This window comes from Thalassophryne amazonica, chromosome 18 (genome assembly GCF_902500255.1).
Source record: "Thalassophryne amazonica chromosome 18, fThaAma1.1, whole genome shotgun sequence".
In the NCBI taxonomy this organism is placed as follows: Eukaryota; Metazoa; Chordata; class Actinopteri; order Batrachoidiformes; family Batrachoididae; genus Thalassophryne; species Thalassophryne amazonica.
This window is the reverse complement of record NC_047120.1, coordinates 59839499-59862198: the sequence shown is the minus strand read 5'-3', so window position 1 is coordinate 59862198 and position 22700 is coordinate 59839499. Positions and strand designations below refer to the sequence as shown.

The 22700-nt window shown below is 40.0% G+C and overlaps 1 protein-coding gene across 5 annotated transcripts in view; it reads left to right on the top strand.

Annotated features, from left to right (window-relative positions):
* The window catches only part of jakmip3 (Janus kinase and microtubule interacting protein 3), a 32255-nt gene extending 12994 nt beyond the window's left edge, over positions 1–19261 (top strand). For 4 of the 5 annotated variants that reach the window (XM_034193206.1, XM_034193205.1, XM_034193203.1 and 1 more), the window contains 17 exons: positions 2254–2391; positions 2895–2930; positions 3427–3498; positions 3596–3700; positions 4519–4647; positions 4741–4824; positions 7034–7096; positions 7446–7544; positions 7628–7726; positions 10005–10064; positions 11630–11695; positions 11839–11907; positions 12475–12552; positions 12688–12906; positions 14049–14114; positions 14212–14271; positions 18839–19261. In XM_034193206.1, the coding sequence (XP_034049097.1) occupies positions 2254–2391; positions 2895–2930; positions 3427–3498; positions 3596–3700; positions 4519–4647; positions 4741–4824; positions 7034–7096; positions 7446–7544; positions 7628–7726; positions 10005–10064; positions 11630–11695; positions 11839–11907; positions 12475–12552; positions 12688–12906; positions 14049–14114; positions 14212–14262 (1434 nt within the window). In that variant the 3' untranslated portion in view covers positions 14263–14271; positions 18839–19261. The remainder of the gene's footprint in view (positions 1–2253; positions 2392–2894; positions 2931–3426; positions 3499–3595; positions 3701–4518; positions 4648–4740; positions 4825–7033; positions 7097–7445; positions 7545–7627; positions 7727–10004; positions 10065–11629; positions 11696–11838; positions 11908–12474; positions 12553–12687; positions 12907–14048; positions 14115–14211; positions 14272–18838) is intronic. The other variant, XM_034193204.1, reaches the window with a different exon arrangement.
* Positions 19262–22700: the final 3439 nt, after the last annotated feature.

The following is a 22700-nucleotide window of genomic DNA, read 5'->3' as shown; positions in this document are numbered from 1 at the left end:
CCAGGTCTCTTCAGAGGATCCTTAGGAAACTGCTCGAATGATTTTGTGTTACTGAGGAACACTAAGAGTCTTACTCAGGGGTGGTTAAGGGTCCTGCTGGAATGACTTTGTGGCAAAAATGTTATTTATTGAGGCTCAGATGATGAGGTTCATTTTCAAGGCGAGGGAACATCATCATGGCATCATGGCATTTTGGCGCATGTGGCAAGCTTCCCTTGACATGTTCCGGCATGCAGGAACATCACTGTTGGGGGCACTCACAACAGGAAAAGTTCAACTTATCATCTGGGTGTGATAGATAGATGGCTGCTTTAGAGAAGTAGGAATGCAGTGGCAGTCCGCCGGATGATTGGCAGTGAAGATCCAGGGCAGATTTGTAGTGTGGTGCATCAGTGTGCATGCTTGCAGACCCAAGCTGGTGTCAGTACCTGCATTGTCTTAAATGCTTACAGATAGTGTTACTGGTCCACAGCTTCACCCACACCTTTATGAATAACTCTAGTGGAGGCTGTTAAAAGTTCTACTGTACCTACCAAAAATAAAGTAGCTTGAATAGATTCATTCTTCTCTTTTTACAATGATGTCCCATGTTGTTGTGGATTTTTTTTTTTCTTTTTCACTGTAATTGACATGACACTGGTCATCACGATTTTTCTTGCATGGAGTTTTTACAATGGATTTTGGGTAATTTGTGGGTGCTGAATCCAAACCTGGTGTTAGTTTTTTTTTTTTCTAATCACATCACATTTTTGAGATATGAAATCATATTTCTCATATCAAGCATTGAAGCAAAAGCTGCAGCCTTGCACACCTCTTCAGCGCCGTAAACGATATTACAGCTCTTTGTTCACATTTTGCAAACCTGTTTTAAAAACTGCTTTTCAAGCTGCTTTTGTGCATAATTAGTGGTGTCAAACCTGTGAGTGAATGAGCAACTTTTGCATAATCCATCAATACGGTACATGCAAATTGCAAAAAAACCTGATGTGATTGAGGAAATCTGAGCTCAAATTCAGATTCAGCAATGTTTCTGTGTAGGCTCTCAGTTGTCCAGGTGGTTTCCATAGTAGAGAAGCTTGAATCTTCGACTGGACTGGGTTGCTTGACGTGAGGACGTTTCGCTTCAAATCACAGAAGCTTCCTCAGCTAAAATTCATGCTCTGGTAGTCTGACTTCTGTCTTGACTCTTGTAGAGAAGAATAAACCAGAAGCCAACAAAAGCTGGAGTTTTTTAACCTAACCAGACCCCACCTACTGAGAGGCTGACTGCTATAGGCTAGTGACTAAACAGTAGCTCTAATTAGCACCTATTGTGCTCTAGTTAGCACTCTCCTAATGACAGGATGGAAGCCTCCCCTGATGGCTCCCTTGAGGACTCTCTCCTGATGACGTGAATGACTCATTACCATGAACAAAAGACTGAAACTGCTTTGACCTGAGTACCACATTGTAAACAGGGGACAAAGCGTGTCTGAGACCCGCTCCGCGGTTAAGGCTGGGTTTCAACTGTTTTACAAAGAATGCTTCCTTGACACCTCTCTCAAACCATTTCTTCTCCCTGGCTAAGATTTTAACTTCCAAGGAAGTTAAAAGGAAGTTAAAATCTTAGCCAGAGAGAAGAAAGAAGAAATTCTTTTTGCTCTGTGTGCACCACTCTGCATTTAATCATTAGTGATTGATCTCTGCTCCCCTCCACAGCATGTCTTTTTCCTGGTTCTCTCCCTCAGCCCCAACCAGTCCCAACAGAAGACTGCCCCTCCCTGAGCCTGGTTCTGCTGGAGGTTTCTTACTGTTAAAAGGGAGTTTTTCCTTCCCACTGTAGCCAAGTGCTTGCTCACAGGGGGTCGTTTTGACCGTTGGGGTTTTTCCGTAATTATTGTATGGCCTTGCCTTACAATATAAAGCACCTTGGGGCAACTGTTTGTTGTGATTTGGCGCTGTATAAATAAAATTGATTTGATTTTTTACAAATTTCTGTTCAGAAGAAAGGTTATCAATTATGATGTAAAACTGTTCTCAGCATAAACTTTATATTGATCCATCAGAGTTGTACAAAACTGGTGTCTAATTGTAGCCTTAGCTTTTTGAATCAAAAGGAACTCAGGACTGCCTGAATTAATGAAGAATCTTTCCAGGAAGTGATGTCCGGCCCACCTGTCACTCAGAACCAATGAAATCAATCCTTTAAATAGAAATGCAAACAACAGTCCTTCAGGCTTCCATTACGCCAACAGTGATTTCTGTCATCCACAGAGAAGACCGAGCTCACTAAACGATCTGGACCGCAGTCATTCTAGTAGTTACCATGGTTACAGCCAGGATGCAAGGGAGATGGAGTTTCTCCGTCTTCAGGTTCTGGAGCAGCAGCACATCATAGATGACTTGTCAAAGGTAAGAGGACCATAAACATGGCAGCTGACTGTTGTGATAACTATGCACGTGCAGCACACACAGATCACTGCTACAACTGTTCAAATAGAGCGTTTTTCATCAAAAGTGGAGTTTTATATAGATTTTCTTGTCAAATGAACACTACAAACACCTTTTAATCAGTACCTGTATGTTAATGTCTCCTCTTCAGCACTGCAGGGACCGCAGTTCCACACAGTCTCTATTTCACAATGTGAAGTGTCTTTGTAAAGCGTCTGCATCAGATGGAAACACGCTGTGGAAATGCAGTCTATCGTTTAATAATGTGACAGGAGAAAGAAAATATTATTAAAACACAGAAAAAATGATCACATTGATTTAGACAAACATCACAGCATCCACAGCTTGTGTCCAAATATTTGTGGACCGCACAGTCCTTGTTTGCATGTCATGAAGTTTTCATATTTTTGGACACATTCTGTATGGATCAGTCACGAGATTTTATTTTTCCTCCCCCCATCCAGGCTCTGGAGACGGCCGGTTACGTAAAGAATATTATCGTAAGTTTGTTTATTTGTTTTTTTATGATGGCGTTTTAGGGCCACATTGACTTTTTTTTTTTTTTTTAGGACTTCGAGAACAAACTCATAATTTTGTGAGGAAAAAGTTGTAATATTATGACCTTATTCTCATAATATTACAAATTTTTTCTCATAAAATTACGACCTTATTCTGGTAATATTATGAGTTTTTTATTACGAGGTGTTTTTTTTTTGTTGGTAATATTATCTTTAAAAAAAAGTCTTAAAAAAAACTCAATGTGGCCCTAAAACACCATCATAGTTTTTTATGAGCAAACTCAGGGAGGGTAATAAAGTGTTATTATTGGTTGATATCACCTGTTTGTGTTCAGTGAGGGTGCAGCTGCTGTCTTCTGAACCAGAATCCTCTGACTGGATGTTCCTCAGAAGTCTGGGGCTGTTTTTAGTAGTTTAAGAAAATGTTTTTAATGATGTGTGAAGGGCTTCAGGATTCAGTGTGATTTATGATCTCCAGGAAAGAGATATGTTACTGAGATACAGACGACAGGACTCCATCAGAAGAAAGCGTACGTTCCGAACCTGCAGGGTGAGTCTGACCGTCAGAATGAAGCAGTCCAGATTGGAATGAACTGAAGTCGTAGTTCAGAAGTGTGATTTTAATTTGTGTGGGTGTGGGTTTGCAGGTCATTGAGACCTTTTATGGTTATGATGAAGATGCATCAATGGACTCAGACGGGTCATCGTTGTCTTTCCACACAGACAGAACTCCAGACACAGAACCTGATGAGGTACTGTGAATCTGACGGCTTTTGTCCCCCCCCCCCCCACGGCTGATTGAGTTTTCTTGTTCTTGTTGCTGAAACAGAAAATACTTTTGTTTGGTATCATAAATCAATACCTCTGCTTATTCATGTTTAAACATAAAAAGAATTTTCAGAATCTCCTTTGGATCAGATGTTCATATTGTTTGTTCCAGTTTATTTTTAACTGTTTGCTGTCATGACTGACTGTGAAGACGTCTGTCCACTGTTGCTTTTTAAAACTCTTAGATCATTCTTCGACTCCAAATCAGAAAAATTTGGAACAATATATAGAAGTGGAAATATAGAAAATTTCGTAATAAAACAATTGTTAAAAACCTGCAGTGACTTTTGCATTTGCTTTAACTTCTATCTAATTGCACACATTATGTATCCATAATGCTTGTTTTTTTTCCCTGTATTTCAGGCCTGCAACATATTCAAATTTGGGATGATTTGGCCCAAAAGTAGTATCCATAAAGCCTGAGTATTTCAGGAGCAAAGATGGGCAGAGTATCTGCAGGTTGTCAACAAATACGAGAAAATCATTTAAATACTTAAAAACAATGTTCCTTAAAGAAATATTGGAAGGGACAAACAAAAGTCAAAATAAATGAAAGTCATTGCTTTATTTATTTGTTTTTTTTTTTCTTTAAATATGCGATTCCCATTTTGTCCCAGTTTTTTCTGAATTGGGATTGTATTATTTGGAGTAACACCAATCCACATCTGGCACTTGATGACTAGACTCTTTTAACTAACAGCTGAGTGCTGTTTGAGTGTCAAGTCATGTTTTTTTTTTGCAGGCAGGTGTCTGTGAGGAGACGGAACTTCGTTACAGACAGCTGACTCAGGAGTATCAGGCACTACAGCGAGCATACGCTCTACTGACGGAGACGGCAGGAGGAAACTTCGACGCAGAAAAGGAGATCAAGGTGATGCAGCCAGAGAGCAAGGCATCATCGTGTTGATGGTGCTATTCCCTGCAGGGGAGCATAATTTTTACTTTTTCTGTGTTTTGTGTGCAGACCAGAGAGCAGCTGCTTGCTGAAATTAGTCGATACCAAAGGAGGATTGCAGACCTGGAGTCAGCGCTGAAACAACAAGGACTGGTAACACAAACCTTCAACAGCATTAAAACAGTCATGTTGGTTTAAAACAACTTCTTAGTCTGCTTTCATAAGCACGATACTGGCAGAGCAGGTAACAGAGTGGATGAAGAGCTGGTCTGCAAATCTGTAGACCTCGATTTGAATCCTGCTCATACTAGCTGCCTGTATCCTTGGACAAGACATGTATTTTGCATGGTCTCAGTCCACCTAGCTATGAATGGGTACCGGCTTTGGGTGGAAAGTAACCTGCGATTGACTGGTGTCCTGTCCGGAGGGAATTAATAGACTCTCATTCACTTGACGCTATGCAGCGAAACAGCCTCTCTGATATTTGAGCTTCTCATCCTGTCCCTGAGTGTAAGCCCAGATAGCCAACCTACGAACCTCATTTCTGCCTCTTGTGTATGCAACCTTGTTCTTTTGGTCCTTACCCAAAGTTCATGACCATCGATGAGCATTGCCACATAAATCAACTGTTAAATCAAGAGCTTTGCTCTCTGGTTCAGCTCTTTGTTCATTGTGATGCCTCTGTACTGCATCTGCAGGACTACAGATGGAGTCCCAATCCCTCTAGCGATCTCGCAATCCACCTTATTCCTTCTTGCGAGCAAGACCCCAAGATACTTAAACCCCTCCACTTGGGGCAGTAACCCTCCCTTGACCTGGAGGGGACAATCCACCCTTTTCCATCACAGGATCATAGTCTTAGATTAGAAGATGCTGATCCTCCTGCCAGTTGTGTCACACTTGGCCTCAAATCTGCCTCATATCAAATTTCAAATTAACGGGCAGTGGACAGGGGCAGAAGCCCAGATCAACTGACACTCTGTTATGGCTTCACCTTATTTTTACTTTTTAATTAGCTGTATGCTCTCTGTGCAGCGGTGTGTGGTCCATGTGCAGAGCAGGTGGTCTGAACATCTCTAACACAGACGCAAAACAAACGTGTCCCATCCATCTGATTTTGAATTTTATTTTTTATCTGCATGTAGAGCCTTGGACGTCAAAGCAGGTGATCCAAAGTTGCACAGTGTGTTTTCTTTGTGTGCCTCCATACTTATATAAATAAATGTATTCACACTAGATTACTATAACCTCAGATAATTTCTATGGATCTTTTTACAGAAAGTAAAAGGTGTCAGAAATGTTCTGGCACAGGAGTGCACTGTCTTGGGTCACATTTTGTGGGTTAGATTCTCTGGGATATTTGTTTTTTTTTTTTTTTTTTACATTTTACATTGTTCTCTAGTGATTTTCCTACATGTTTCTCTTTGCAATCTGTTGTAATATTCTCCATGTTAGATTGTCTCCTGTGCTTGTGCTCTGAAATCTCTTCTGTGTTCTCTCTGTGTAGCTTTACTTCTTCTTCACTGGTTTTCAGGTTCACGTCTCTACACTTCTGCAATAAAATTGCTTGTAACCTCTCACAATGTGTTATCTGCTCACCAAGTTATCTCACTTTGTACCTCTGCCCTTGTATTCTTGTAGTTTTGCTTGCGGATCTTTCATCAATAAGGTGAAAATCAAGACCAGTTTTGAACCTAAATGTTGTTGAATGAATTGAAGACTGTATTAGCCAAGTGGTTCGTGCACTTGGTTGCAATGTGGAAGGTTTCCACATCAAACTCCGCCCCTCCCACATTTCTCCATGTAATATGGAGTTGAGTCAGGAACTGCATCCAGCGTAAAACTTCTGCCAAATTAACACGCAGCTCCACTTTGGGTTTGCTGTGGCTACCCTGAAAACAGCCCAATGGACGTACTATTATCCAAGTAGTAATGATATTAGTTGTCATTATTAAATTGAATGGTCATGTCAGAGATGTTACGTCTGAGTTCCTTGGTCCATCACTGCTGGTGATCACAGTGATGCACACCGCACCCAAGTCCAACTGAACCATGCTTAGGACCACCTCTACTTTTTGACCCAGACATGGTTAAGTAGGCATAACATGGAGCATTCTCACTTGTCAAACAAACTGGACTTCAGCGGTCAGATGTGCTTGGACACGGTGTGGATCACCTTGCGTGAAGACATCCTAATTGAAAAGGCACAGTTGCTCAGTAACTGAGTCAATGAAGAGTTCAGGGACCATGGAAAACCAGGGCAACCAAAACAATTTGACCGTTTAAAAACCTAACAGGCATAATGTTAAGTACCAATATTTTGGTTGTGCACATGTGGTAACCTGGCAAATATGTGTTTCAGGACATGATGTGGGTGGAGGAGAAGCAGGCCTTGTATCAAAGGAACCAGGAGCTGGTGGAGAAGGTGAAGGTCTTTCTGTTGGAATCACTTCACACACGGACTCAAAGTGGAGTAATTTGACCATAGATCTCCACCCCAAATGTAAAGTTTCTGTTCCAGGTCAGATCAAAGACATCTAATTATTTTTAAATGTGAGTTGATGTTTGAGTCTTAACAAATCAGGAAACAATAATGGCGTGGAGAACTTTCTATGTGATACACTATTCCTCTTCAGTGAATTCTTTCATCTTTAACATCATTATCTTAAGGCTTAGAAATGCAAACTTCAAGTTGCACTGAACTATTTGAGAAGATGCTATAGATATCAAATGAGCAGTGTAGGAGACTCATTTTTCTTTTAATGTTTTTGCAGCTGAAGCAGATGGAAGTTGAAGAGCTGAGGCTGAAAAATGACATCCAAGATGTCAAAGACCAAAATGAGTTGCTGGAGTTTCGAATCTTAGAGTTGGAGGTAAAACTTCTCCAGCGCGTGAATGATGATGCAAAGTCGGAATTTCTGACCTAGTTACTGTGACAGCTTTGTTTTCTGTTCAGGAGCGGGAACGACGATCACCTGGCATGAACTTTCACCAAATCCATTTCCCAGAAGGCCTGAGTCCTCTTCAGATCTACTGTGAAGCAGAGGGAGTCACTGTGAGTGGGAAGATGTGCCTCTTTGTGAGGATGACCTGTGTGCTCCAGTGAGGTTTGAGATACAAAACCATTGAAACTTCTCCTGTTGAAATGCAGAAGCATTGTGGACAGTCAGAGCAGCTGTTCTATCCAAGCAGGACATCAAACGCACACAGAGCCAGTGGAGGGAGAAGATTTTGGAAGTGCTTGTTTAAAACATGTCATCAGAATAGTTTGTGTTCAGTCATTGCTTCCCCCCCCCGCCCCCACGAACTGTCATTTCATGTTTGTGTTAAAGGAGGTCCATGCAACCGAGAACTTCTAATGATTTGTGTGTGTGTGTGTGCGTGCGCGCGGTAGTGGCACAGTTCCGCTAATTAGCAAAGCTAACCTTTTTATTAGCGGATTAGCTTTTCAGCTAATTTTGAAAACCATCAGCAGACCAATTAGCTTCTGCTCAGTTTAGTTCCACTAACTTTTAGTGTAACATTTTTTTTTTTTGCTGGCATAGCAAATAAAGCTTAACGGTCAAATACATTTGTAAACTCTAAAATCATACATGTTAGTTCCTGTCCGTTGCCCAGCAGAAGGGGGCGGGCCGGCTGCCAGCTGCTCTTGCAAAAAAAAAAGTATCATTTACTTTCCACATGCAACAAAACGCAAAGCAATTTTCACTCATGGTTTCATTTATAAACAAAACTAATTCTGGACAGTTTATCGACATTAACGTCAACTCTGTCAGTTTTACAAAGTGAAAACATCGCACATATCTTTTAAAGTAATTCTGAAGGTTTGAGCGTTAAAAGACGCGCCAAAAGGCATTATGGGAAAAATGAGTCTCTTTCAATCTCCCCCCATCAAAATGAATAGAAAACTGCCATCTACTGGATGGGAATAAATGGACTGCATCTATTTATGTAGCGCTTTTCCATCTGCATCAATCAATCAATTCAATCAGTTTTATTTATATAGTGCCAAATCACAACAAACAGTTGCCCCAAGGCGCTTTATATTGTAAGGCAAGGCCATACAATAATTATGTAAAAACCCCAACGGTCAAAACGACCCCCTGTGAGCAAGCACTTGGTGACAGTGGGAAGGAATCATCAGGCATCAGACGCTCACTTTACAATTATGCCTCACATTCACCTATTCACACAAACACACTCACACACCGATGTCAGGATGCTGCCGTGCAAGGTGCTCACTACACACCGGGAACAACTGGGAATTAAGGACCTTGCCCAAGGGTCCATAATGATTGTCCGGTCGGGCTGGGGATTGAACGGTTATGGGGGTGCGGTGGGGGGAGTGAAGCCAATCATAGCGGTCATTGTGGGACAGGCTGGGGTTCACCGCGGACAGACCACCAGTCTATCAAAGAGCCATATATAGACAGACAGAAAGCCGGACTACATGGAGGGAACCCACACAAACACAGGGAGAACATGCAAACTCCACACAGAAAGGACCAGGTAGGAAGACAACCTGGAACCTGCTCATTGTGAGAGAACAGTACTAAACACTAGGACACCTTACTGCCCTCCAGGAAACATGATGGTACAGTTGAATAGACAACAGTAAGGTGCAGATCAGAATTCCAGATACACTGACTGCCTTAGTAAGTCAGTGGTTGTACTGATGATTCTCCACTTATGGCTGTGATCTTCTGGAATGCCTGCATCACATAATGCAGATGTTTGCAATCTGTTGCAGTGGTGTTGCCAAACCATACAGTACAAGATGAGAAGTGCACTCACTGAAACTGAGGATGTTTGAAGGCAGCCAAAATATTTTCTGTTATTCCCAGTGTCATTTGTTGACTTCCTGGGTTTGACATAATCACGGTCTCAGCTGCATGTGCAGATTGGTTGTAAAAATTAGATTATATTTCTGATGCCGACAAAACAGTTAGATGTCTATAGAAATGTAGACCCGTTGTGGTCTTCCCCCACCAACAAATGAGAGACAGGTGAGTGTGAAGTCAGTAAGGAGGTGGTGCATTGCTTGTAGTCCAGTGACTGCCCTCAATGAAATTAAATGACTTAAGCAGCATGGTGAGCAAGTGGTCAGTGAACTTGATTCCAAAGCAGAAGGTTGTTGGTTCCAGACCAGCCCTGCCTGTTCACATTATGTGGAGTTGCGACAGGAAGGGCATCTAGCGATAAACTTGCCAAATCAACATTTAGACCCATATTGGAAAAAAGCAAAAATTGATTAGCGAAAGAACTTAACTCATCCTAAATTGTTACTTGACATTATAAACAGTAATTTAACCTCTTTTTTTTTTCCCCTGCAGGACATTGTGATCAGTGAGCTGATGAAGAAGTTGGACATTCTGGGAGATAACGCCGTAAGTGTATGTTGAATTTACTTCATACGTGTATGTTGTTAAGACAACGAAACCTGCATCCGGACACATGAAAATGTCATCCATAACCAAAAACAAAAAATGTGTGATCAAACTGTTACGTGGAAATTTTAAAATGCCACGAGTTTGTGATGGATGAAATTTGCTTCACTGCTAGTACTTCATAGCACCTGACGTCTGCACTTGAAGGCAAGATTATTAGTAGAACCTAAACTGAACCTGGTTTGTGGCATGTTAAACTTAACCTTCAGATAGTTTGTTCGATTAAATTCATTTTTGTTGCGATTTCTTTCCAAAGCAGCTGTAAATTTTCAGCAAAGCAAAAAATGTTAGTGTCATCAGTAACCGGAATAAATTTTAAACTTCTGGACACTCAACTTATATCAAAAACAACAGTTTGGAAATAAAACTGATCCCTGAGGTACACCGCAGGTGATATGCACACATGTTTATTTATATTCACAGATTTGTACAAATTACTGCCTGTTTATTAAATAGTAGGGGTGGGGGGCCAAGTGGTTAATGCGCTTGGTTTCAGTGCAGAAGGCTCCGGGTTCAAATCCCACCCCTGCCACATTTCTCCATGTAATGTGGAGTTGCGTCAGGAAGGGCATCCGGCGTAAAACCTGTGCCAATTCAACATGCAGATCCACCTTGGATTTGCTGTGGCGACCCCGAGTGCAAACAAGGGAACAGACGAAGGGACTTACTGCCTGTTTATTAACCGATTGATTGATTGCACTGATTGATGTTATCAAGGAAATCCCAAACAGTATTGAAGGGAGAAAAGTACTCAGTAGAAATATTCTTTTTTTTTTTTTTTTTTTTTTAATAAAAAGCTTGAGAAGTCTGACAGAGAAAGGATTTTCTTTCACCAAAACATCAAATCTAGGCTTACATATTAGATGTACCTTCTGGCAAATTGTAGCTAACCCTCCTCTACACCACTTCATCATGAAGCTGTATAAGTGGTGATACAAAATGCAATATATATATATATATATATATATATATATACACGTGTGTGTGTGTATGTATCTATGTATATAAATTGTAGCCCCTTATTTATTCATGGCCTCCCCCCAATTTCTTGTTTTTTTTCTTCTTTTTACAAGATATATATATTTGTCCTTCCCTGACTTAAATGTTTTTAAGAATGTTTTGTATATTGTGTTCACATCATTGTCCTTATCTATTTTATTCCAGTTACAGTTTTGTGCCCGTAAATCATTCCTAAATGCTTTGATCGGTTGCTCTGTTTCCAGATGTACACATTTTGAGTTGTTTGTATCCTTGGCTTTTCTATTATTAATATTGTAAATTTAAAAACACTGGCAAGTGATCACTGGTGTCACTTACTAGCAGATCGCTCAGTGTTCTATAACATTTGTGAATATGTGGTCAATTAATGTTGCACAATATGATGTCATTCTACTTGGTCTGGTGTTTTGTGGTTATTTAGTCGATTTAAGTTGAACCTTAAGCTGACACTAAACAGGCTGCTCAGAATATGTTGATGACGTGTTGTTAAGCATGTCGATGTATTCCTGCAGAATCTATCCAATGAGGAACAAGTGGTGGTGATCCATGCCAGGACAGTGCTCACGCTGGCTGAAAAGGTTAACTTTCTGTGTATTACAACAATGTGTTTTTGGTTCATCAAACCCATCATGGTCTTGGTCAGTCCGAGATGCTGGGACTGACTTTTACTTTGTGGCAGCAACGCTGAATGTCTTCTTCCCCCTCCAATGCTGTCTTTCAGTGGTTGGAGTCCATTGAAATGATGAAGTCTTCACTGGAGCAGAAGATGCTCGACATTGAGAGTGAAAAGGTCAGTGACTATTTTGACATTACAAGAGAAACATGTGTCTGATGCACAGTTGTGCTTTTAAAAGTGAAGGTCTTGTCAGGTCATTGTATATGTAGACAGGTGTGCATCTTTCCAAATCATGTCCAATCAATTCAGTTTACCCCAGGTGGACTCCAATTAAGCTGTAGAAACATCTCAAGGATGATCAGTGGAAACAGGATGCACCTGAGCTCAGTTTTGACCTTCATGGCAAAGACTGTGAATACTTACGTGCATGTGATTTCTTACTTTTTAAAATTTTTTTTTAAAATAAATTTGCAAAAATCTCTAACTTTTTTTACATTGTCATTAAGGGGTACTGTGTGTAAAATTTTGAGGGAAAAAAAAATTAATTTCATCCATATTGGAATAAGGCTGTAACATAAAAATGTGGAAAAAGTAAAGCGCTGTGAACGCTTTCCGGATGCGCAGCAGTTGATCAGATCGTGATTAAGAAAGTTTTCATTTTGAGTAGAGACCTTAATCTTCTGGGAGAACCTTATGGTGCCACACTGACCTCTGACCATTTGAGTTGTTGTCCTCTTCCAGGATCTTTTCAGTAAACAGAAGGGTTACCTAGATGAAGAGCTTGACTACAGGAAACAGTCTATGGACCAAGCTCATAAGGTCAGTGCGAGAAGATGAACACACACAGTAGCATTGACGTGGCGTTCATGTGCTTGCTAGGTGGATGTATTCTTCTGACCACAGCTGGGACATTTGTGTCACATTATCTTTAAAAACTATTTCCATCTGTTCCAGAGGATCCTGGAACTGGAGGCCATGTTGTTTAATGCTCTTCAACAGGATGAGGGATTAAAATTGGAGCAGGGACACCTGTCAGAGATGCTGACAGACGAAGAGAGGGAGGAGCTTAGGAAAGCAATGGACCAATGGAGAAGAACAGTAATGTGTGAGCTGAGAGAGCGAGATGTCCAGATTCTCAGAGAGAGAATGGAAATTCTGCAGCTCACACAACAGGTGAGCCCTCTGTCCTCAGGTTGACCTAAAAGGTCACTGCATACTGACATTCTAAGAATGCCAAAATGTTAATAAACCTCCCTCTGTGACTATGCACCCATAAGACTCATTCTGAAGCCACCAGTGACGGGTGAAACCGGTTTGTATCCACACTGTGTTCAAAAATGTCTCCATCCACACCATAGTGGAGGCATTTTTACTGCCATCATGTGGTCATGAGTGGAACTGACATAGATTTTTGTTTAATGGCTCAAATATCGTCTTGAAACTTATATTTAATAATCACCATTGGTTCTATTCATAAGGCTTTTAGTTTTAACTCTGAGACGAACAAAAATGTGCAAAACCCATACTGACTTAATGAATTTACACACTAGGAATGTTTGTTTCATAATTTACATGCTATGTAAAATTACTAGTCATTTTTCTGCCAGTAATTTGAAAAGTTGCATTCAGTCATTAGCTGTACACAGTAACGGTACGTACATCCTGATAACATTACATATGAACTAAATTGTAAGTGAAAATTTGTGCTGTTACTATGAGCCATGGAATCATCAAGATGAGTGAATATAAAACATGTTTAACTGATGGAAAAAGCAGCTGCACATTACAAACATAGTGTAAATTTAACCCTTACAACCCTCAAGGTATTTTCTCAATTTTACCAGACCTTATGAAATTCCCCTTTTAAGGTCCTTTCTTTTAGTATACTGCCCATGTGTTGCATATCAAAAAGTTCAGAAAAATCTCAGCTTTCTAAATGTGAGATATTAGTAATAAAAGGCTCAAAAAAGGACGGGCCTTCAGAGCCTCTGGCTGACTGTAATGACAAAACACAAGCCAACAACACAGAAGCTGTCGCGCAAAGCGGCCACGCCCCTAATGTGTTACGAAAGGTGGGGCTTAGTAAACGTGATGATGGACACAGTGTCTGAAAAACAATAAATGCATAATTAAATTATATCACTAGTTCTGATCTTGCATGGGTTTTTTGCCCTAATGTTTTCATTTCTTCAAGTTGTTTCTGTTTTCTCACAAAAATGACTGCACCTGTAGCCAGTATTTAGAATCATCACCACAAACAGTGTTCCATTTATTATTTTTATCTTTATTTTCTTTGTTTGTTTTGTGTTTTCCAGAGAAACAAGGAGCTGGAAGAATTTATCGAAGCACAGAAGCGACAGATCAAAGAGCTGGAGGAAAAGGTTCGGAGTGATGTTTCCTCCATCACCATGGTGATCAGGTTTAACAGTATCCGCAGTCGGGACGTCCACTTACTTTGTGACTCTGTCTCTCTTTCAGTTTCTGTTTCTATTTCTGTTCTTCTCTTTGGCCTTCATCCTCTGGTCCTAACGGCAGCTGGTGAGTTACACGGAGACACAGCTTACGCTAGTGTCAGGCCACGCTGTCAGGGAAGCTTCAGAACGAAACAAACGAGATGTCATGTGATGGGAGAGGTTAACCATCATTACACATCATGTTCCACTGACATGTATGTCAGCATGCGTGCGTGCTGCATAGTCTTTAACATACATTTTATAGAAACCCATGAAATTTTTGGTGTATATTTAACACATTAAAACATTTTTGAACACATATTGAATTTTTACTGATGGTTAACACGACAGAATTTGTGTTAACCAGTTGTTAGTGTTAAGAATTTTCAGTGGCTTTAATAAACGTGAGAGTCGAAGCACGTTGGCACAGCGGTGTGGCCCTGGTTTGTTATACGAAGTCTCATTACGCTCTGCTGACTGCAGTGACACAAAGTGACAGACGAGGAGATCTGGATCCATTTAAATTGGCTTCAGAGATGCTGTGACGAGTGGCGAGCACTGTTCTTTGTGTGTGTGCACGCGTTACAGTTCTGTCTAAAATGTCAACCTGTTAACGAAAAGCTCTGCAGGCTCCGCCTCATTTGCGCTGGCTCCGCCCCACCTGTCTTTGTGTTCATTGTAGTTGAATCTCTGAAGCTCACTCAAACGAAGATGTCACTTGATGTTTTGTCTCTTACACAAATTATTCAGCCAGTGAAGATGTAATCTTTGGAACTACAATAGATCTGGTCATGGGGAACTTCATACAGTTTTGGGTCTCCACGGGATCCGACTTATTAAGCGAGAAAAACACAGGTTAAACCTCAGCAAAAAAAAAAAAAAAGTTTTATGAAGAGATTTATGACAACTAAAAACAGCAACATGCAAATTGTATGTTGAATTCAGTGACACGATGCCAGTCACCCTCTGCACACCGTCACCAGCAACCAGAGGAGCCTCTTCTGCCACAGACTGCTCCTTCCCAAGTGCAGGACCAACCGACTGAAAACTCCTTCGTCCCTCAGGCCATCAGACTGTACACCTCCTCACTCAGGGGGAGGAGGAGTAAGGCCCCATTTATTAAAAAAAAAAAAAAAAAAAGTTTATCATCCTTGACATCAGAAAAAGTAATGTGTGAGGGCAGATTTTTAAAGAATTTTTTTTTTTCCGTATTCGTAGAAACGGGGACATAAGTCATTTCAAACCTGAAAAATGACACATAGAGCACCTGCATACCAAGTGAGGAACTGCAAATATCAGATATTTTAAAAAAATTTGTTTCCATGTTGAATGCAGCCACTGTGCTGCACGCCAGTAGCATGATAAACATACCTATTGTGTGTGTGTGAGTGAGACGGAGCAACTGACTGTGGTTATCAATGGCTGTCTTTGGCCAAAGCATACTCGTACTTAGCAGTTGTGCCAGTTCTTGCATCAGCTACCACCATTGATGAAATTCACCAAAATAAAAAAAAAATTCCATGCGGGTGGGGATGATAAACTGTTTTTTATGGGGCCTAAGAAGAAGACAGAGGACAGGAAGGAGAGGAACAACAGTAGCCAGTAAACCAGCAGTGAGCAGTATTTGTGGTATTTATATTTATCTGTTTATATTTGCAAATTGTTTTTTACTTTCACTTTTGATACTCTGTGTGCTTCTTACCCTGTGTGCTGCTATACAATGCTGCTGAAACCTCAGTTTCCCTGAGGGAGACTTCCCAAGAGATCAGTAAAGTTCTATCTAATCTAAAAAAGTGGACCCATAAAAGATCAGCAGGACCCAACTTCCAAGGTGCATTTGTGAAGGTGTTCACACCCAGTGGTGGGCACAGCTAACCAAAAAGTTACCTTCGATAACCGTTAATCTGCTAACTGAAAAGTTAACTTTTCTAAAGATAAACCGATAAACCCCTAAAACAAAATTTGGCGGAAGTTACAGCTAAAAGCTAAACCAACAACTTTTAGTATTGACTCTAGTACACTGGCAGCTACTGACACAACAGTAAGCCAGTGCTTCTGTCTCAGATCAGCCTTCTGTCAGTAAAAGAGACCTGGTGATCACTAAGGATGGGTATCGGGAACCGGTTCTTTTTGGGTATCGTTAAGAAATGATTTACTCCACCGACATCAGTAGCCTTTTTGCTTAACGATTCCCTTATCGGTCCTTCAGAGCGCCCGTTGGTTTGAGGGTGTTTGTCGGGAAAATGATCATTTCTCTACGTTGATTACAGACCCTACAGCAGGTCTCTAATCAACTGTTTCTGCAGCGCGGCTATGCTTTGAACCTTGAACCAATGAAGCAGTGCTTTGATCTGCTGCTTCGTTGGTTCATTGTTTCGCTCCTCTTCAGAAGCGGCAACTCCGCTTCTTAACCCCTCTCAGAACCGTTAAAATATGTCAATCCTGAGTCACTTTTGTGCGGATTAAAGTGACTAACTGGGACTCTTGTCTTGTTGTGAGAAAGAAACGAGAGTCGTCCTCCGTTCTGTTGCTCCAAACACTGCGCCACTCTCTGCTGAGTTGAGTCAGCTTGGAATTTATAACTTCAAAGCGAATCACCATTTAAATCAAATGACACCTCTTTCCAAATGTAATACAAACAATAAACTACAATTGATCAAAATGTTTTTTTTCCTCCCAAAATGAGACATCCTGCGCTGATGTGCAGCAGCCCAAGACTGTATGGCTGCAGACTCCAGCAGCCGGCTGAGCTCAGTTCAGATGTATGGAGAGACAATCATGCCATTAATGTCTGAAAGGAAATGCTTTTGACAAAAACTACAGATTTTGTGTATTTCTATTTATGTCCAGAGATCAAGGATCCAGTGACCAATTTCATATTTATTTGCTTTAAGACTCAATAAAGTGTTGTTGACATAGAAAACCAGTAAAATCTACTTGTAGTACACAGAAAATTCACAGGATGCATTGATTGATAAGGAAACGGATCAATAAGTGGAATTGATAATGGTATCTTTCAGTAAAATCTTATCAATACCCATCCATAGTGATCACAGAGATGGGAAGGGCAGCAAAAAACAAACAAACATTTATTTTCACAGCCATACAGACTTGCAGATGTGTCACAGGAGTCATGCACAGCAAGACAGTTTTGACTTATGGTTAAAATTTTAAACAAACTAATTCCGGACAAGTTATTGAAATTAACATCACCTCTGTTGTTTTACAAAGTGAACATATCGGCTATATGTTTTAGTTTTAAAGTAATACACTAATTTTGAAGGTTTTAGCGTTTTACAGACACACATGCCGGAAAGCATTATGGGAAAATTCACACTGCCATCTACTGGATGGCACTTTATTACCACACATTTGCTAAAAGTGCTGAATCACTTAAACAGAATTTTCAGGTTTTTACAAATGAAAAAAAAATACATATTTACAAATACAGATTTATTTGCAAAAACCAACACACGTTACAGTAACTTGTGTTTTTTTTTTTTTTTTTTTTACATATACAGACTGATGACCGGAAACTAATTTTCCCATAATACTTTTCCGCATGTGTGCCTGTAAAATGCTAAAACCTTCAAAATTGGTGCATTACTTTAAAACTAAAACATATAGCTGATATTTTCACTTTGTAAAATGACAGAGATTACGTTAATTTCAATAACCTGTCTGGAATTAGTTTGTTTAAAATTTTAACCATAAGTCAGAACTGTCTTGCTGTGCATGACTCCTGTAATATGTCTGTATGGTGTGAAAATAATAAATGGTCTTTTTTTTTTTTTTGTCCCTCCCCCTCTTCCTTTCTCTCTGGTAGCAAGCTCTGCTTGCTGTCAGAGGATTGAGCTCTACCTCTCATAGTCTGTAATGTAACAGGCAGGCACTAAAATGTATGATTTCAGGCTCTACAAATGTTTTTAGCTGTTAACCTTTATTCACTATGCCTGCAAAAATGTTAGTGGTCTAAAAGGTATTGCAACTACATTTAGCGGAAGTTAATTGGGCCGCTGAAGGTTTTCAAAGTTAGCTGAAAAGCTTATCAGCTAACAAAAAAGTTAGCTTTGCTAATTAGCATTTAGCAGATTAGTGGAACTGTGCCCACCACTGTTCACGCCCCTTCCACTTAGACCTAACAAAATCTGTTCCATGCTCACTAGATATATTTATGTTTTATTACGCACATAAACACCAACTCGGATCTCTCACACAGGCTGTTATTTTCAATCGCTTATCATGCAGCCACAAAGTAATCAAACGGAAGAAATAATTGTACCTGGTACGCACACAGTAACTCATGGTTACATTTTTATTTCTGCCTCAGGTAAACTAAGGCTGTTTTTATGGTGTGCTGTGGAGTCACGTGTCTGCAAAATATACAAATAAATAATAGCAGTGACAAAATGTGTAATCTTTACAAATTAATTTTTCTCCTTAAATGCTTTGAAAATGCGATTGTGTACAATGTTACCACATTCCTGCTACTTGAATTATGCCCCTGGGGACACACCCATCACACAAGGAATTGAACCTGCAGCCATTCTTCTTCTGTCTGATGGAGGTAACAGTTCTTTGCTTCTCTGTGACCTCCATTTGTTTCTCCTCCTCAAACTCTTCAAACTCCTCCTCCTCCTCCTGATTTATAGGTCCTGGGCTGATGGACCTGTCACTTTCACTGGACCATGTCGGAAAGGAGGATCTCTCAGGAGGAGGACTCTGCCTCCTTGCTGTCCAAACTAGGGTCTGACTCGCCCCGGCCGAGGATGAAGTACGGCGGGATGTTTTGCAGTGTTGAAGGGGCATTTGAGAACAAAACATTGAACTTTGAATCCTTCAACACTTGGACGCAGCGTCACAGTAGCTGTAAGACTCGAACAGCGAGCTGCGCCCGCTCGGACAGCAGTGTCGGAGGAGGCGGCCACACGGTGGTTTTTCCCTCTGGACAGACCTGGAAAAACTATGACAAGAGAGAGGTACAAAAATATATATATATATTTTTTTTTTTTGAAAACTTTGTGTTTGGACACTGATAAAGTATTACTGAGTTTACAATAATAATAATAAAAAAATACTTTTACAAACTGATGAATTCAGATTTATGAAGATTTTCCTTCTGAATCAGACTGATTTTGCTGGATCACGTTGATTTTGTGTTACATTTATTTTTGTCAAACATTATATCTATGTGGGACATGGTCTAGAAATATTCTGCATGTTGTACAAATTGTAATTTACAAATATATTTGCTAATATCTCTATTTGATTACCTCTTTAAAAAAACTGCTACATCATAGGAATGAATTAATGACCTCTTTTATATGTTTTGTAATTTTATTTTATTTTTTTATTTGCATAACAGGGGCGATACGCCACACATTTAGTGCTCCACACACATGGTTAAAAGCAAATTTCTATCTCTCGTACCTGACCAAGGCCACTGATGCAAAGGTTACCTAGATGATCACAAACGGTTGTGGGACAACAAAACTTGACATGTCACACAAAAATATTTAAAGGTGCTATAAGTGATTTTTGTCTGCCACTAGACCTGCAGTACCAGAATCACCACTACGTTTCTCTTCTCGGTCACACCTCCCCCTCTCTCCCCCGCGTGGAGCAGAATGAACGGCAGTTGGAGCCTTCTAACAGTTCTAACAGCTGTCTGGGTGGCAAAGTCAGAAATGCGGGTTCCAGTAGATGGAGCCCATGCTTTGGTAAGAGGTTTTTTTAGCTTCAAAAAGTTATTATTGGACATATTTCTGGAAAGTTACTATCGTCTGTCATCTTGAGGGGGGGGGGGGGATCAGCAGCTATGAGGTGAGTAGTGCATATTGCTGTCTGTTTACAACAAAAAGAGGGGCGACAACAGGTTTACAGGGCAGGATTCAAATGCACACACACAGATGTGGCCAGAACAACAACGTATAAGGGACAGAAAAGCTCAGAGCAGAGAGGGAGTATTGCTTCATTCTCTTCACAGGATGCTATTGCCATTGTAACATTAAATCTTTGTTGGCTACTCTATAAATGTGTAAAATGTCATTTAGGGCATTGAGTGTGCACGTGCTTGTGCATATTAGTGTTGGAACGTTTGTGAACCCTCGTGCCATTATACACCTGAATTTTATGACATCAAATAAAAAAAAAACATTAAATGTTAAATAAATGGATTGCATTTATATAGCGCTTTTCCATCTGCATCAGATGCTCAAAACACTTTACTATAATGCCTCACATTCACCCGATGTGAGGGTGCTGCCATACAAGGTACTCGCTACACCCCGGGAGCAACTAGGGGATTAACGGCCTTGCCCAGGATGGGATTTGAACAGAGGATCCTCTGGTCTCAAGCCCAACACTTAACCGTTAGACCATCACCTCCCCAACATTCATGTTTCTTTATACTAAAATTTTGAAAATCATGACCTTTAAACTCACAGTGAAACCTAATCTCTAAAATATGATGTAAATTAAAAATGTCAAAAAATGAATAAGTGCAGCCTTTAGTGTATCACAAGTTAGTCATCACTTTTCCCACCAGTTTTTTTTCAGACAAGTCAGGAGATGGATACATTAACATTTCCAACTCACTGATTATGTCTTGGATGTCATTTACTCAATCATTCCGTTCTTGAGAACTGCAGATTTACTGTACAGTATCGTACCATTTTGTATTTCCTCAAGATTGATAAATGAAGTCTGATCAAATGTTCATCAATCAATCAATCAATCAATCTTTTTTATATAGCGCCAAATCACAACAAACAGTTGCCCCAAGGCGCTTTATATTGTAAGGCAAGGCCATACAATAATTATGTAAAACCCCAACGGTCAAAACGACCCCCTGTGAGCAAGCACTTGGCAACAGTGGGAAGGAAAAACTCCCTTTTAACAGGAAGAAACCTCCAGCAGAACCAGGCTCAGGGAGGGGCAGTCCTCTGCTGGGACTGGTTGGGGCTGAGGGAGAGAACCAGGAAAAAGACATGCTGTGGAGGGGAGCAGAGATCGATCACTAATGATTAAATGCAGAGTGGTGCATACAGAGCAAAAAGAGAAAGAAACAGTGCTTCATGTATCCATCCCCTTACTATCTCAAGAAAATTGTCTTTAAAATTGGTAATTTAGCTCTTACACTAAAGAGTGAGTATACTTATGCACACCATTGTTTCGACTTGTATTTTTTATTTTATTAAAGCTATACGGCCTTTCTAATTTCACGAAATTGACTAAATTTAGTTTCTGCCAAAAGCTAAGTATTATAATTTTGGTTTATTTTTGTAATGTGTTGCAAAATTCCAGGACGTATTAATGAAGACAACATATTTATCTTGGGGGCGGGGGGAATTTCATAATAAATATTCTTTTGTTATTACATGTATTTGTTAATACCGTTATTGTAGGGTTAAACTACGCTATTGTACTTTATACGCTAGTTACCGGCTTTGTTTAACCTTGTTGGCTAGCAAGGTACGGTTGGTTAATTAACGGCTAAAATAACGGTAGTTCATCTAGCTATAAAATAACCATATTTATAGCTTAGCCTATTAGCTATAATTTAATTTTACAACAAGTCTTCATACTAGATAAACATATACTACAATCTTCTCCTGTATGAATATTTAGGTTTTAGAAGCTAACTCCTATAATATTATGTAGTAACCATATGTCTTGTATATGTTGTTTACTACCCAGATTGTGTGAATATCACTTACATACATGCTTTCCATTTTCTTCAGCCGCTTAGGTGGGTAGGGAGAGTTCCCATGGGATAAAAAAGCTTTTCAACCTACCATCCCTGGTTCTCAAGACCAGGCACCTAAGTGGCTCTACTTTACTCTTCCTTTTTTTTTAGATATACTTTAGTATACACTGGTAGAGTTCTACCTTAGACTTGGAATGTATTATAGAAGACATACCTTACTGAATTTTCATGAAGATGAACTGCAGGAGGAAGCACGTATGCGCATGCGTAAGGTTTTGAGATCATCTGTGACCTGACCCATTTGCTTGATGTGCGTTCCCAGGGTGTGCACGCTAGCATCCATAAGATGACTTGTAAATCAGGTCAGAGGTGTTATATGATTACAAAAACAGTTTTTAAATTTAGAGATCTCCACTTCTCGCTAACTTTTACAAAATATGAGAAACCGATTTAGAAAGAAATAAGCTGTTTCTTCCATCTTGGCTTATTTTGTTCGAGCCAGCAGCTAGCTGCAGTCGCCGTGTGCCTCCCAGCATCCCTTGCGTAGCTCAGGGGAAGTGATCTCTGATGTCTCTGCTAAATGTAGGTCATGGCATCTGATCGCTCGAATTTCTTCCCTTCAGGGGGAGAAATTTTAAGTTATTTCCAGACAGTGCAAATTTTGATTGATTAGGAATTCCTTATTTAATTGCTAAGGAATAAAACTATAGTGGTTCTAAAGAAAATACTTATCAATAAACCTTAAAAACCAGAGGATGTAGAGCTTTAAAGTCATATTGTAGAGATTAGGCTTCGCTGAGTAAAGT